This window comes from Tiliqua scincoides, chromosome 1 (genome assembly GCF_035046505.1).
Source record: "Tiliqua scincoides isolate rTilSci1 chromosome 1, rTilSci1.hap2, whole genome shotgun sequence".
Taxonomy (NCBI): Eukaryota; Metazoa; Chordata; class Lepidosauria; order Squamata; family Scincidae; genus Tiliqua; species Tiliqua scincoides.
In genome coordinates this window covers 72,528,646-72,545,646 of record NC_089821.1, presented here as the reverse complement: position 1 = coordinate 72,545,646, position 17,001 = coordinate 72,528,646, and the positions used below count along the sequence as shown (strand labels likewise).

The 17,001-nt window shown below is 43.1% G+C and overlaps 1 protein-coding gene across 1 annotated transcript; it reads right to left on the bottom strand.

The window, feature by feature from the left end:
* Positions 1–13,824: 13,824 nt before the first annotated feature.
* Positions 13,825–15,135, bottom strand: LOC136645026 (uncharacterized protein F54H12.2-like). The gene is made up of 2 exons (XM_066621287.1): positions 14,152–15,135; positions 13,825–13,986 (listed from the first exon to the last, which is right to left on the bottom strand). Exons 1-2 carry the CDS (start codon positions 15,133–15,135, stop codon positions 13,825–13,827), a joined length of 1,146 nt encoding a protein of 381 aa, XP_066477384.1.
* Positions 15,136–17,001: the final 1,866 nt, after the last annotated feature.

Genomic DNA, 17,001 nt, shown 5'->3' with positions numbered 1-17,001 from the left:
TGCTGTTTTAAACCCAAACAAAAAAGGACATAAATGGACATAAGTAAAAAAGCAGCTGAATGCCTTTACAGAGAAATAGTGCAGATATGAAGAAAGAGCTAATATACAAATGGAAAGTTATTCAGCCTTATATAGGATTCTTGGGGTATAATGGTCATAAAATGTCACTATAAAGAACAACATCTCAGTTACTGTGGCTCATTTTGTTTCTCCTAACTATGCATGAAGGAAGAGAACCAACTGATAAGAAACGAATCCTGACTACTCAAAAATGTTGCCTCCTATACTGGGGAAATTCACACTTGCGTAACCACCAGTTTCTCACTCTGTTCATCCTGTCTCAATAGAGGGAGTGAGATGCTGATTAAACTTTTAAGTAGTAGGAAGTACATACCTTATGTCAAAACTATCTTTGACAGCTGGTCCCGCCCCTTTTTACTGGAAATCCCGCCCCCTAAGGGGGTTCAAGTGACCCCTCAAACAACTCCCCCCACTGCCCCCCACCACTGGGGAGGGTTTTTGGGGCACCCCGACATTTGGTTTGGTGGGAAAAGGAACCCGCCAATAAAGTGTGGGAAAGGGGTTCATGTGACCACTCAAACAACTCGCCCCGTTCCCCTCGACCGCTAGGGAAGGGTTTTGTAGCACCCCGACATTTGGTTTGGCGGGAAAAGGAACCCACCAATAAAGTGTGGGAAAGGGGTTCATGTGACCACTCAAACAACTCGCCCCGTTCCCCTCGACCGCTAGGGAAGGGTTTTGTAGCACCCCGACATTTGGTTTGGCGGGAAAAGGAGCCCGCCAATAAAGTGTGGGAAAGGGGTTCATGTGACCACTCAAACAACTTGCCCCATCGTCGCCGACCAATAGGCGCAGGTTTCATAGCTCTCAGACCACCGTGTGGAGCCAATGGGAAAAAAGGGGGAGTGGGAACAGGTCCGGACATGTCCTTGTATTTAAGGCACAGGTCCTTTTGGGGGGGGGGAGGGAGAAACCCGTTCAGCCTTTTGCTGTTGCTGCTGTTTCTGCCATGGCCTCCCCTCTGAAAAGCTCACCCGCTTCGCCTTCTGAGACCGAGACTCCCCAGTTGGAGTGCGAATCCCCTGCCGGGGAGGAGAGTGAAAATCACACTATGGTGGTGGTCAAGATGGAGAGCCCCGAAGAAGAGAAGGAGAACGTGCCGCCTTCTGAGGGGGGGGAGACACCAGTCAGACCCGTGGATTCTCAAAACTACGTTCGCAAACTGCTCAAGATGGAGAGCTGCGATGAATCAGAGACCCCAGATAGGCCCACTGATTCTCAAAGCCTACCGCAGGCACCTATGAAGAAGAAGCAAAAATGTAGGCGTTATGAAGATGAAGAGGATGATGTGCTACCGTTTCCATCTTTGAACCTGGTTTACCAATTTGCAATGGAAGAGCCACCTGTACCTAGAGAAACTGAAGCAGAGGTAAATCACTTGCTTGAGTGCATACGTGAGTGTGTTGCCTGAAATGTAAAATCAAAAAATACTTATTTGTGTTTTTTTGTAGGCTATTCCAAAGAAGGATGTGAACCAAGACGCTTTCAAAACGCTACGGAACATTTTAGGGGTTCTCCCGCTGGACAGACAGAACAAAAATCTGACATCACAGACAAGGCAGAGAATCACAAAGAGTGTGCTGAGAGCAAGTTTGTTCACCATAGTGAAGTATTGTGTATCAAAATTTCTCGAAGTGTCCTGTGACGGATGTCAAACAAAGGCCCCAAACCAGGACGCCCATGTCTGCTTGGACTGGACTCAGGAGTTTATTCGAGACATGCTGCGCAGGGTTATGAAGAAATTGGACATTAGAAGTCTGTTGCACACGTGTATCTGTATTGCATTTTCATTAGGTTGTCTGGAGATGAAGCAGGAATTTCCTGAATATGTTATGTCTTTATTGGATCATGTATATAAATTTGAATCTGAACCCCATAAAATAGCTGCTAATCTGCTTCAGCCGCAAGATCGTGTTTTTCTTTTTTCTGTTGAAAGAGTGGTCAAAGCCAAATCTTTTTGGTTTTATCTGATGTAATATTATTGGAATAATAATGGAGTGGAATGGAATATTAATATATGGATCTTGCATGACTAGGGAAAAAAAGTAGAGAGAGAGAATGCTTATTTTAAAAAAAATGTGCATGTTTAGGAATAAATTGCAGATCTTGCATGACTAGGGAAAAAAAGTAGAGAGAGAGAATGCTTATTTTAAAAAAAAAAAGTGCATGTTTAGGAATAAATTGCAGATCTTGCATGACTAGGGAAAAAAAGTAGAGAGAGAGAATGCTTATTTTAAAAAAAAAATGTGCATGTTTAGGAATAAATTGCAGATCTTGCATGACTAGGGAAATGATGCTTTCAATGGAATTTTAGAAGTAGAGAGAAGACAAGTGAGAGAGGGGATTGCTTATTGTTCTATGTATGGAAATAAAAAATCAAATTTTTTTACAAGGTCTTGTGTGTTTGTTGCTTACAAGGGGGGGGTTTATTTCAATTGAATTTTAGAAGACATGGGCTTGGGGGGCATGGGAGAATAGAACCTGCTCACATAGGGGTTACACTAAAAAAAAAAAAGGACTGAAAATCAGAAGCTGATCAGACACATTTTTATATGGGAAAACAATTTCAGCTATTTTATATTCCATGAGACTGGGAATCAGAATCTGTGTCTGGTTTTTTACACGTGTAAAAACCAGATACAGGTCAATGGGTTAATCCTGAATGATTGCATTCCATTAACTTCGAAATATATCAATTTTTTGACCTGTGTCTGGTTTTTTACACGTGCAAAAAACAGATACAGGTCAATGGGTTAATCCTGAATGATTGCATTCCATTAACTTCGAAATATATCAATTTTTTGACCTGTGTCTGGTTTTTTACACGTGCAAAAAACAGATACAGGTCAATGGGTTAATCCTGAATGATTGCATTCCATTAACTTCGAAATATATCAATTTTTTGACCTGTGTCTGGTTTTTTACACGTGCAAAAACCAGATACAGGTCAATGGGTTAATCCTGAATGATTGCATTCCAATAACTTGGAAATTTTTTGACATGTGAAACAGAATTTGGGGCCTGTTTTTTACGTGACTTCTTTTAAGATTTATGGTGTGAAAATAAAAACATACTAACTTACCATCATTTTTTGTTTATTGTATGGGCCTGGGAAGAAAAAACTAATTGGAATGTCCAGATGTGAGGGTACAGAGATTTTTCCTATAAAAGGGGACACCTTATTGTGTGTGTCAGTAGATCTTCCAAAAATAGAAGGCTGCACTTCATTTGGTAAGCATATTGCTCTCCTTGCCTTGGAATTTGTATGTGAACCTGATAGAATTAAATATTGCTTCTCTCTATCTATCTGTATGTCTTTTATGTCAGAATCTGTATGTCAGACTGCTTTTATTCAAGGTTTGTATTTTTCACTCTGCAAGTGCTCTGGGGCATTCTTGGTCTGAGAAAATCTTACATCTGTATTGCTGGCTGCATAATTTTGTATGAATGTACTATGCCAACCAACATGTCTGTGTGAAACTTGCCTCTGTGTGTGTGTGTGTGTGTGTGTGTGTGTGTGTGTGTGTGTGGAGGGGTGGGCGGGTGGGTGGTGTGGGGCTGTCAGCAGGGGCCTCTCTTATTCAATGTGGGCCTGTGTGCCTTTACACTTTACAAGTGGTCAGTGCAAATTGTTTGAAATCTTGATTTTTTGGGAGGGAGGGGGTGGAATGTTTTGAGCATTTTCCAACACTGCAAGGGTCTGTGTGAATCTGATAGAATTAAATATTGCTTCTCTCTATCTATCTGTATGTCTTTTATGTCAGAATCTGTATGTCAGACTGCTTTTATTCAAGGTTTGTATTTTTCACTCTGCAAGTGCTCTGGGGCATTCTTGGTCTGAGAAAATCTTACATCTGTATTGCTGGCTGCATAATTTTGTATGAATGTACTATGCCAACCAACATGTCTGTGTGAAACTTGCCTCTGTGTGTGTGTGTGTGTGTGTGTGTGTGTGTGTGTGTGGGGTGGGCGGGTGGGTGGTGTGGGGCTGTCAGCAGGGGCCTCTCTTATTCAATGTGGGCCTGTGGGCCTTTACACTTTACAAGTGGTCAGTGCAAATTGTTTGAAATCTTGATTTTTTGGGAGGGAGGGGGTGGAATGTTTTGAGCATTTTCCAACACTGCAAGGGTCTGTGTGAATCTGTTAGAATTAAATTTTGCTTCTCTCTATCTATCTGTATGTCTTTTATGTCAGAATCTGTATGTCAGACTGCTTTTATTCAAGGTTTGTATTTTTCACTCTGCAAGTGCTCTGGGGCATTCTTGGTCTGAGAAAATCTTACATCTGTATTGCTGGCTGCATAATTTTGTATGAATGTACTATGCCAACCAACATGTCTGTGTGAAACTTGCCTCTGTGTGTGTGTGGGGGGGGGGGTGGGCGGGTGGGTGGTGTGGGGCTGTCAGCAGGGGCCTCTCTTATTCAATGTGGGCCTGTGTGCCTTTACACTTTACAAGTGGTCAGTGCAAATTGTTTGAAATCTTGATTTTTTGGGAGGGAGGGGGTGGAATGTTTTGAGCATTTTCCAACACTGCAAGGGTCTGTGTGAATCTGTTAGAATTAAATTTTGCTTCTCTCTATCTATCTGTATGTCTTTTATGTCAGAATCTGTATGTCAGACTGCTTTTATTCAAGGTTTGTATTTTTCACTCTGCAAGTGCTCTGGGGCATTCTTGGTCTGAGAAAATCTTACATCTGTATTGCTGGCTGCATAATTTTGTATGAATGTACTATGCCAACCAACATGTCTGTGTGAAACTTGCCTCTGTGTGTGTGTGGGGGGGGGGGGGTGGGCGGGCGGGTGGGTGGTGTGGGGCTGTCAGCAGGGGCCTCTCTTATTCAATGTGGGCCTGTGTGCCTTTACACTTTACAAGTGGTCAGTGCAAATTGTTTGAAATCTTGATTTTTGGGAGGGAGGGGGTGGAATGTTTTGAGCATTTTCCAACACTGCAAGGGCCTGTGTGAATCTGTTAGAATTAAATATTGCTTCTCTCTATCAGAATCTGTATGTCAGACTGTTTTTATTCAAGGTTTGTATTTTTCACTCTGTATGTGCTCAGGGGCTAATATTGACAGGAGTTAAAAAATCCTAGCTGTCTCTCTCTCTTTCAGGTGTTGAATTTTGTGTGAGGTGCATGACTTTTGCTTTTTCCCATGGAATTTGACTGCCCCCTTGTGTCAATTTGATGAAGGGTCTGTCTTGAATTTTGGCCATAGGGCAAAAAATGTTGTCTTTTTTTTCCAGGTGTACAGTGCAAAAAAAAAAAATTGTTTGATTGGTGGAATGTCAGAGGAAGATGAACCAAATATTTCACAGGAATCTGATGGTGAGAATCATCTTAAATAATAGTATTCTATTATTTTTAAAACTACAAGAAACATTTATATGTCTTCTTCTGTTTCAAATTTAGTGCTGTTTCTGGGGGCACTGCAGGAATCAACTGCTAAACCAGGTATTTGTTCAGTCTCCATTTTTATTTTTTTATTTCCTCTGAATATTGAGCAATTCAAAATGGTTCTTTTTTTTCAGATCCCCCTAGCCAGTCAGGTGACAATTCAGACTGTATGAAAAAGACTTTCATATTTCGAAAAGGTAAAACTGTGCATATTTTTTAATTAAGTTTCTTTTTAAAATAAGTAAAGTGATCCTACTCATTTTTATTTTTTTAAAAAAAACAAAAAACTGTAGGACTTCCTTCAAGTACCAGATTAACCCCCCCACCCAGTTCTGATGGGTTATACTCAGCTTCCAGTTCTGGTATGTGTTACCTCATATTTTATTTAAAAATCATGAAAGTGGATATCCTATATATAATCATAATTATTTTTTCTGTTTTATTTCTTTGTTTTGAAGGAGAATCATCCCCCGCCCTTTTCAAAAGAGGTAAAAATTCTGCTATTGCTCCCCTTTTTTTTATTGCCCATTTATAAATATTTAATATAAAATTAAATTTCTGATCATTTCAGCTAAAGGAATTATTGATTCAGCTCTCACAGCCAGATGTGGTGGTGGTGGTGGTTCGGGCGTTTTTAAAAGAGGTATTTTTTATGATTAATAACAAGGAAAATCTTTTTTTATTATTTATTATTTATTATTTATTATATGCCGATACATTTTTTTTTTCCTTTTATCCTTTTAGTTGCTAGAGGGTCACCAAAATCCAGCACAGGGGGAGGTAATCCTAGGCCTTTTTTAGTTGCTAGAGGGTCACCAAAATCCAGCACAGGGGGAGGTAATCCTAGGCCTTTTTTTTAAAAAAAAAATTTTGGTTTTTCCACATTCAGGAAATACTGTGTCTGTGCAAAGTCAAGCAGGTGTTAGTGGACCCCAAGGAAAATCTCCATTGAGTCCAAAGCCTGGCACGTCCAAACCACATGCTCTGGACAGTCACAAAAAAAGTAACTACCTGTATAAATTACATAATAGGAATATTTTTGATGGAAAATCCTATGTCACTATTTTCTAGCGCTTTTAAATTTTGGTTTGTCTACATTCAGGAAATCCAAGGCCAATGCCTCCAGCACCTGGTAATGTGGTCCAAAGAAACATTCCCATGTCACCAAGACCTAGTACCTCAACAGCGGGGAATCAGAAAGGTATCAGCTGTTCCATTTCCACCCTATATAAACTAAAAAATAAAATTAATATTGGGTTGGGGTGTGGTAATCTGATGCCTCTTTTTTCCTAGGAATGTCAGATTTTTAAAAGAAAATGATTTTAAAATATAGTTTTTCTACATTCAGGAAATACTGTGCCTGTGCAAAATATTCTTCAAATAAAAGCTGATGGAGGGCCCTCCACTTCTAATGCAGCATCTATTCCCAACCAGAAAGGTAACCACTTGTATAAATTTATCCACTAAATTTGCCAAAAATTATTTCTTTACTCCTTGGGACTGGATGCCTTTAAGAGGGGAAAAAATCCACTGGGGGTTACAAGCCAGGATTTTAGAAGTGGACTATGCAAGGGAGTCTCTTTTTTTACCTAGTGTGAGATACAGGGTGTAGGACTAGGTGGGGGCCTATGGTCTGTTCTTATGATAATAAATTGCCTATTTCAGTTATGTAGTCTCCCCATTCAGTAAAAGAAAATTATGCCTTTTCCTTCTAGGAACTGTCACACCTACAGGGAGACCATCCCTTGACCGGAAACGTCCTCCTGCTGCTGCCTTGTCTGAAAGTGAATCTGAAGATTTTGCTCCGAAGAAAAAACAGAAGAAAACCAGAAACCTTGACCCAGATGAATGTTTTGAATTGGGGGGGTTATTGAATCAGTGTATGAATTCTGTTATTGAGAAGGAGAGAAAACTCTCAGCTCAGCTTAGCTACTGGAACTCAGAGCTAAAAAAGCACTGGTGTTCGTTGTTTCAGGGCAAGGGGCTTGACAAACAGATGCTTGTTTCTTTTCAAGAAAATATTAAAAACTTCCAAATCTATCCTGAGAGTCTGCAGGGGGACCTGAGCCAGACACCACACAGCTCTCCACTTGATGCAGGGGTGAATCAGTTTGGGGCAGGCTTCCCACAGGACTCCTCTGATTCAGAGGATGATGATGATATAGGACTTTCTCCCATCCCCCAGGGGTCACCTGTTCCTGCACCAAATGTTGGTGTTGATATGGTTGAAGACCATTCTGATAGTGGGTATTCCTCCAATCGAACCCGTGTGTCCGATAGCGGTTATTCCACCATGAACACTACAGGGGGGGAGGAGGAGGAGGAGCCTGAACCAAGAGTCTACCTTGAAAGGGAGGGTCGCTGGGAATGGCATGCTCAGAGACTACCTGTCTCCCGATACACTTTTTCCTTCCGTTTTGTAAACCTGGAGCGTTTAAGTAACCCCCTGCTGGTTGAACACGCCATAATCAGTAACATTCAGGACTTATTGGGAGAATTACGTAGCGAAATACATCCTTCGGATTTAGTACAACTGCGTCTTGAAGGAGAAGGGTTAAATAACCCCCTCTTCTCCTTGAGGAGACACATCAATGCTCTGGACGCCGCATCATTTTTTGCTAACATAGGGAATCTCATTCAGAGCAATGCAGAAGTTCATCTCCATGGTCTGCTGCGTCTCATTGTTTCTGTTATCAGAAACAGGGGTGGAAGGGGTCGAAGACTGTTAAGCACTGTCCTTTATAGCAAGATCATAGAAAAGAAAAGACAACACCTTGTTGACCTGAATAATGAGGACAGCAACCTTTGCTTTGGGGGGAGTCTCTTAGCAATCATAAATGGCCAAGGGTATACTGATTTTCATTTATTACAGATGGCAAGACAGCTGTATGCAGCAGTTGGGATTGCCCCTGATAAAAAAATACTACTATCAGACCTGAGGAGATTTGAAAGGTATTTACAAGTGAATATAGGGGTTGTCCTATATGGTGATAAAGGGTGGGAAATTTTCAGATCGGGCCCACTTATACATGATAAGTCCTACTTTCTACTGCTACACGATGAACATTATTATGGTATTCTAAACATGAAAGGATTCTTTGGTTCTAGAAATTACTGCTCCATCTGTGGAACTCCTTATGCTCATACACACACTTGTAGGTTTCGCTGTCGTTTTTGTTTACGGAGGCAGTGTACCAGGGAGGTGGAGGTGCAGTGTGAAAGCTGCAGACTGATATGCCCTTCTCGGACCTGTTTAAATATCCATAAAAAGTTAGCAGCCAAAAAAGAGATTGACTGCTTCTCTAAACGGCTGTGTGAAGAATGTGGGGGTTATGTCGCTAAAAGACACAAATGCAAGCCACGAAAGTGCTTGGAGTGTCTCAGTATTCCTTTACCTGGCCATCTCTGTTACATTCCCCCTCTTAGGGAACCTGAACTTTCAGACAAGTATATCTTTTTTGACTTTGAGTGTACTCAGGAGACAGGAATTCACCTTCCCAATTATATATACGCGATGGGGACAAAGGAAGGGAAAACTTGGGAGTTTAAGGGCGAAGGCTGTCTTTCAGACTTCATTTCAACTTTTATCTCCCCAAAGTTCAAAGGATTCACCTTTTTGGCACACAATGCAAAGGGGTATGATAGCTACTTTATCTTAAACCAGCTGGTGAAGGAAAGGATGGATGTGAAACTTATTGTACAGGGAGGTAAACTTATGTGCGTGACGGTTAAAAAATTGAGAATAAAATTTATCGACAGCTTAAACTTCCTCCCCATGAAGCTTGGGAAACTTCCCAAGGCTTTGGGGTTTGAGGGCTGTAAAGGATATTTTCCCCACTTTTTTAACACTGCTGAAAACTGGGATTACCAAGGCCCTCTCCCCCACCCGAAATTTTTCGGGTATGATACCATGATGCCTGATGAGAAAAAAGATTTTCTCACGTGGTATGAGGAAAATAAGACCAGCATTTTTAATCTCCAGAAAGAGCTAGCGCATTACTGCCAACAGGATGTAAAAATATTGAGGAAGGCCTGTATGTTGTTCAGGGATGAAATCCTGCAGATGACTAAATCGGAAGGGAGGGATGGGCTGGATCCGTTTCAATACTTAACCATAGCTAGCGTCGCAATGGCCATGTTTAGATACATGTTTTTAGAAAGCAATGCCATTGCTATTCTACCATGGGACAACTACGACTTGATAAAAAAGCGATTTTCCTCTGCGGCTATACAATGGCTGATGTATCTGGAGCATAAAAAATCCATCGAGATCAGACACGCTCTGAAAGGGGGAGAATTTCAAGCAGGAGAATATTATCTGGATGGCTACGCAGTGATTGGGGGCAAACCGATAGCTTTTGAATTTTATGGGTGTTTTTATCACGGCTGTCCCATTTGTTACAAGGATACGGAAATAAACCCCCTCAGGAACACAACCTACCGTATGCTTTATTATGAGACCAAGCGTAGGGAGTATGAGATCAAAGATATGGGGTTTGAGATCATTACCATTTGGGAACACGAATGGAGGGCAATGTTAGCCGGCGATGCAGCGCTTAAAGCGTTTCTATCTGAAATAAACCCTCCGCAACCTCTGCAACCTAGAGATGCGCTGTTTGGTGGGAGAACAAATGCCATTACCCTCTATTACAAGCCCAAAGAGGGGGAGGAAATATGTTATTATGACTTCACGAGCCTGTACCCTTATGTAAACAAAACAAAGAAATATCCTTTGGGGCATCCTGAAATTATCACCAAGAACTTTAAGCCCCTGTCTTGCTATTTTGGTGTCGTGAAAATGAAAGTGCTCCCCCCGAGAGGACTCTTTTTCCCTGTATTACCGGTTAGGCTGAGGGGGAAGCTCATGTTCCCTTTGTGCCAGAAATGTGCAGAAACGAGCCAGCAGGAACCCTGCCGTCACTCTGATGAGGAACGCGCCATCATAGGCACATGGTGCACTTTTGAGGTGATGAAAGCCCTGGAAAAGGGGTACAGGGTCTTGGCAATTTCAGAGATATGGGATTTTCCTGGCGAATCTGACGAGTTGTTTTCTGGTTACATTAAAATGCATCTACGTCAGAAACAAGAAGCCACGGGCTATCCCTCGTGGTGCACGGATGAGGCGAAAAAGAAACAATATATCTCTGATTATCGTGAAAAAGAGGGCATTGAATTACGCCCCCAAAAGATCGCGGTGAACCCCGCAAAGCGCCAGATAGCAAAGTTGTTTTTAAATTCTTTGTGGGGAAAATTTGCTTAGCGCTCTAACTTGCTGAACAGCACCATCGTGAGGGACCCTACTCAGCTTCTGGAGTATGCCTTTTCACCTGCCTATGAGATTTCAGGGTTTGAAATTCTTGACGACGAGGCAATCACTGTGTCTTGGAGAAATTCATCAGACAGGTACACACGGTCCGGTAGAACAAATGTACTAATAGGGGCTTTTACAACCGCATACGCGCGATTAGAACTTTACAACTTGCTGGATCAGTTGGGTGACAGGTGCTTGTACCATGACACAGATTCTGTGATCTTTGTACATCGTGAGGGGGACTGGCGTCCCCCCCTAGGAGACTACTTAGGGGATCTGACAAATGAGATTCCCCCAAATGAACGCATCACAGAGTTTGTGTCAGCTGGTCCAAAGACCTACGGCCTGAGACTGTCCTCCGCGAGGTCTTACATGAGAGTGAAGGGCATTACGCTCCACGCTCAGAATTCTGAAAGGGTCCATTTCAATAGTCTGAAACAGATGGTTCTGGACTATGGAACGGGACCTAAAGAAATTGTTCTGCAGCAGAGGGGCATTCTGAGAAATAAAAAGATGTGGCGTATCGAAACAGGCGGTCTGAAAAAGACACTAAGGGTCGTATATGATAAGAGGGTCCTTCTGAAAGACTTCAGAACTCTCCCTTACGGGTATTAAGATGGATGTGCGGTGGAAACACCCTTTTTCGGCCATTTTAGCAGGGCCTAGCAACTGCGGGAAAACGTATTTTATAAAAAACATGTTGGATCACGCGCGTACTGTGCTCTCTGTTGTTCCTGAAAATATTGTATGGTGTTATGCATGCTGGCAGCCTATGTATAAGGAGCTCCTTCAGAAGTACCCCCACATATGTTTTATAGAGGGGCTCCCTGTGACGTTTAATGATGATGAAATACTACCCCCAAATAAAGTGAATCTTGTTATCGTGGATGACCTCATGGCCTCTGCTTCTTCCAGCACTGAGATAGCTGATGTTTTTACCAAGTATGTACATCACCGTAATTTAAGTATATTTTTCATCACCCAGAACATTTTCTTTCAGGGAAAATCCAATCGCACCATTACCTTAAACGCAAAATACATGGTGCTCTTCAAAAACCCCAGGGACAAACTACAGATCGTTACACTGGCACGCCAGATGTACCCTGGAAACGTTCAGTTCTTTCTAGAGAGTTTTCAGGATGCTACCGCAAAACCTTATGGGTATCTGATGGTAGACTTAAACGCTTCCACGCCTGAGTCTTACAGATTGAGGACGGGGCTTTTCCCACCAGACTGGCCGGCCGTCTACACTATGAAAAAAAAGAAACTTGGAGCCCTTTACAAAAGCAAATGAGTTAACCCTTAGGGCGTTCAAATGTAAGTGCGTCCTCCTCACGGCAACATGTCTATCTGCGTGAGAAGAAATCTACCCCTTTTACAGCTGCTTATCAAGGCCCCCCCGCGACAGAGAAAAGCCATTCTGTGCGCGGCTCCTCACGATCTCGTCTCGGCTATCTCAGAAATTGCACTCAACACTTTAAAAGGTAACATTCCCTTATCTGGCAGTCAGATTTCTCAACTGAGAAAAAACCGCTCACTCATCAGAAAACTGAGTAATAAACGGCTATCATTAAGAAAAAAGAAGCAGCTGGTAAATCAATCTGGAGGGTTTCTAGCTCCTTTGTTAAGCATAGCTCTCCCCCTAGTCGCAGAGCTTTTACGTAACCGTTGATGGAACACGCTGAAAAAATGTTCCTTGTACCTAGCCACCAGTTAGAGCAACTGAAAAATCCTTCCTCAGGAGAAGAAAACATAAGAACTACAGCCCTCAGTTCCTTAGATGCTGACATGCGAAATGTTTTACAGAGAAGGGACTTAACGGAATATGAAAAGGCAAAACAATATTCCGCTCTGCTTCAAAAATATCTAACTCATGTGAAACAGGGGGAATCTGAAAAAGGACATCTGACCTTGTCGTTACCAGCAGCAATGGCTGCAGATCCGGCTGAGACAACAACCAAAACACATGTCTCTCCAGCTCCAGACAGGGTATATCATGAAGTCTTGGACAGTTTATCTGTCAGATATAAAAACCCTGCGAAGATAGTACTAAACAAAATGCTGCAAAACAAGTCTGTTTCTTCGTGGAATGAAAAGGGGGCTTTTGTTTACAAAGGGGAAACTATCCCTGGCTCCAACATGCTGGACTTGGTGAAAGGAATCACACAAATCCATGCACTGCCAGCTGTGCGCACCCCTAAGGGATGGGATGTCTTTCTGAAGGCAATGGCTGAACTAAATATCCCATCCACGGTTGTCGGCAACCCGGGAAACAGGACCTCTTTGGACCACTTGAAAAACCCCAGCCCCATGACGGAAATAAAACATACCCCCAAGTCTTCCAGAAGATCTTCTAAAAAGCAGAGACAATCTAGTTCTGTACCATGGCTGACCTTATAAAAAAATAAAAGCACTTTTTTAAAAAAAATACGCTGCTTCGACTTTTTTTTTCTTTTAAACCCCCCCCTCAGAGAGGGGTATCTTTTTTATTGAAAACCATGCCCATGAAATTTACTACATGACACACAAGCTTGGGAGTGATAAAAAAACCGGGGGGCTAGTCGCGACATGTTCTGCTTCTTTTTTACAAATAGCAGTACCATGCGGTCGTTCCTTAGCAAATCATCGGAATAGAGTTCTTGAATCTGGTTGAAAGTTAGCCCCTTACACCGCTGACGCAGAAAAAACACACAGTGGTAACCACAGGTTGCAGAGTCCGGGTATTGTACTTGCTTTGCTTGATATGTCGTTACAGGGGCACATGTTCTTAAAAAATCCATGATTGCCTCGGGGAATCGGGGATGGTCTGGCGGATGTCCGTAGGAGTCAAAAAACTCTACCCGGTTTTCTTCTGACAGGTACAAAGCTAACCAGTGCTCTCCCGGTCGATCATGAGGGTCCGTGTTGACCACCAGCCCTGCAGGTCTCTGTAGCTGGTTCGCTTTAGGAAGCCGGTCACAAGGAAACACTCCCTTGAATACCTTACGGGTGGCTGGGTCAGTGGACAGCAGCCGCGTTAACTGTAGAGTGTCCATGTCACATATAATCAAACAGAACATTCCTCTGGTTATTTATTTCAATTATGTTGTCAAAAACCCCGTAGACGATCATGTTAACGGTCTGTGGGAGGGGCCTGGCAAACCGAACTTCTGCCCTAAGGTTCCCCGTGTTGATCAAGGAATAGTGCTCGCCGCATTCCTGGTCAGGGGACAGGTCGAAGGCAAAGAGCGTGTACCCCCTCGCATAGTCTTCTCTGTTGACTATCAGCCCCTTGTCTTTCATGTGCTTACCAGAGGCGTGTACCAGGCTCATGTACTCCCTCACACAGCTTCCTTCTTGAAAGTCTGGCTGAAACGGCTTTGCTGGGATTTGGTACCCCGACAGGTAAATAGCAAAAAAATTGATGTCATAATGCTTAAAGTTAAACGGGTTTTTGCTGAAGGTTCCGCTGAAAGCATCGTTGTCCACCAGGCCAATCACGACCATCTTTGGCAATTGTCCCAGAAACAGGTTCTCCTGGTTACTAACGCGACTCCCCACCGGGAGACTAAACACTTTCATACTGACACGGTCCACGGGGTACTTGGCAGTGGCTGTAAGCAAAGCTTCAGCATGCCCCAGCCGTACCCCCGGGGCAACTCTCACCTTCTTTACAAACAGCGACGCCGTCAAAAGCTTCAGCCGGTATTTGACATTTGCGTCATCAGTCATCATACAGAATCTGTCTTTGCTCCGTGTGAGTTTAATTTTCACATCCACCCCGTTTAACAACAGTTTTTCTTGAAAAAAGAGGTCCGCATGGAGATGACCCATGAGTTCTATTTTTCTGCTTTCAGCAGTCAGTCCAGCTCTTTTAATAAACCCTTGGTTTTGCCCATCCATGTCCGCTGAGTCGTGTTCACCAGGTGTGTCTTTGTAAAACATTCCTGCAGAGAACTGACTGGAAAGTGCATCTTCGCTGTAGTTTAGCACAGACTCGATGAAAGCCCTATAGGGATAGCAGTTGTTGCTTTGACTAATGAGTCTGTCTCCCAGGGTTACGTCCAGCTGACTAAAAATGGAAGCGATAGGGTAGTTCACCAACGCCACTTCTGCCTGTCGATCAATGTTACCCCCATCTTCTTTTACAATTTTACACCTCAAGTAAAGTAGAGTGTTGTTTAAATCCAAATAATCCTCCCCATTTCCCGCGATGAAAAACTCCAATGATGAAGACTCCGTCACAGCCGTCAACGGAGGCACCTCCACATAAACGCTTCCTTCAATGCTGGTCTGCGTAGGGGGTATTTGAAACAGGTCTAGTTCGGATTTTGTACACTCTTCTGAGCATCCGTGAATAAAAGCCATGGCTGTTTTTTTTAAAATATGTCTCTAGAGAGGACTCTCTTTCTGCACCTCGGCTTCCGAGCTTTTCTCTTCTGTGTAGTCCTTCGACTTTTAGCCCTTCTTTTAAAGGGACGGGGTGGTCCTGTCAGCAGCGTTCGTGATGCTTTTCGTTTAACCGCTTTCCTTCTTTTCACGTACATCAGACCTGACCCCTTCTGTGGTATAACTTTATTCAATACGGCCTGAGAAACGTTTCCAACCACGTCCCGGGTAATATTGCGGGCAGCTAATTTAATGTGCGGTTTAATAATCTCTAACCCCCTCCTCAAAAGGGGAACCGCCTTTCGAAAAAGACTTCGGAATATGCCTCCGACCCCCGCTCCATACATAACAGGCGCTCCATGAAATCCTTGAAGTCCGTGCCCAGCCTGCACTCTGTAGTAGTTGGTAAAAAGGGCTGGGTCCCCATAGCGTTTTAGAAGGACCATGTTTTTTTTAAAATATCCTGTTTTTCCTGGGACGGAAGTGTAGCTTCACAACCACTTTGCCGAAACGAAATGACACGTTTTTGTTCTGGTCTGTCTTTATCTCCACGGTGATGCTGTCTATATGGTCTCTGCATACGCCGACATAGTGCGGTCTATCATAAGTCACCGTAACTCGTTCACCGTTCTCACCGCGAATAGGAACACATCGCAACAAAGGCACATAAAAGTCCCCCACGACCTGGTGTTCTATAATGTCTGTGTAAACATACAGGGTGCTAAACCCCCCTGTAATATCCGCAGTGAAGGTTGATTTTCTGGTGGTTAAACTCGTGTCCAGCCCTAATATATGAGACAGTTCTGCTTCTGCTTCAATTTTGTGAAGCGACGGGGCAATAAGATAGACCTTCCTATCCACAGAATCATAGGTCAGAGATGTATCAGGTGGTGGATTTATATGACTCTTTATTACCTTGTTCATATTATCCAGTATGTCAGGTACTGAAGCGTAATATCCCCTCCGTAGAGTGAATAGCCAATCTGTCCTGCCATCGTCAATTTGAAACTTTCTATCGTCTGTGAGTGTGTCCCAGGTGTGAGGGTATTGTATCTCTGCTAACCCCACTTCCCACTCCCCCGGCAGATCCAAGGAGCGCGCCAGCCGGATCGTGAAGGCAGCACTGGTGTTCTGATCAAATATTTTATTGCATGCGTTGCTAGGAAGGGTGATGTAAAAATCGTTTTCCGCCATTTTCCCCCTTCTCTACTTAGCTGCACACAGTTCAGAGTCTGCGACCCAACTATTAAATTTGTCAGGCCACCCTAACCATTTCACCAAGTGTTGCTTTTTCTTACCTCTTCCCCTCGTAGCTAGAACTTTTTCAACCCTGTAAATCCTATCCTCTCTGGCCCTCACTCTCTGTAATTCTTCAGGATAGAAAGTCCCTGCAATGCTCTCCCCCTCGTAATCTTTTAAGCTGTACACAGGTCTTCTCCCCTTGCTGCTGGCTTGGTTGACTATGAAAATTTCAGTGGTAAAGCTTTGTTCATAACCTTTTTCAAATACCCCCTTGAGCTTTGAGATCCTCACATGATCTCCTTTTCTGAACACAGAAACCTCTTTTCCCCCTCTAACCCAGTCTCCGTACACTGTTTTCCAGACAGCCCCTGCATTGGAGTGGCTCACATCCACAGGTCGAACCCTGATCGTTCTGTGCACTGTGTGGTTATAACTGCTTATAAGTTGCGGTAGCACTTCCTTGTATCTAAAAGTGTTGTTAGCTGTGAAAAATCTCCACATTCTCGATTTTAGAGTTTTATTAAAACGTTCCACGATCGCAGCTTTGACCTCATTCCCTGTAACAAAGTGATGTACGCCGTGTTTTTTTAATAGTTCTCTCAC

Excerpts from the sequence above, each read along its gene's own strand:
- LOC136645026 (XM_066621287.1), bottom strand. The coding sequence starts at position 15,135 with ATGGCTTTTATTCACGGATGCTCAGAAGAGTGTACAAAATCCGAACTA. Across the intron at positions 13,987-14,151 it reads TGTCGGGGTACCAAATCCCA|GAATGCGGCGAGCACTATTC; the intron begins GCAAAGCCGTTT and ends TCCCCTGACCAG.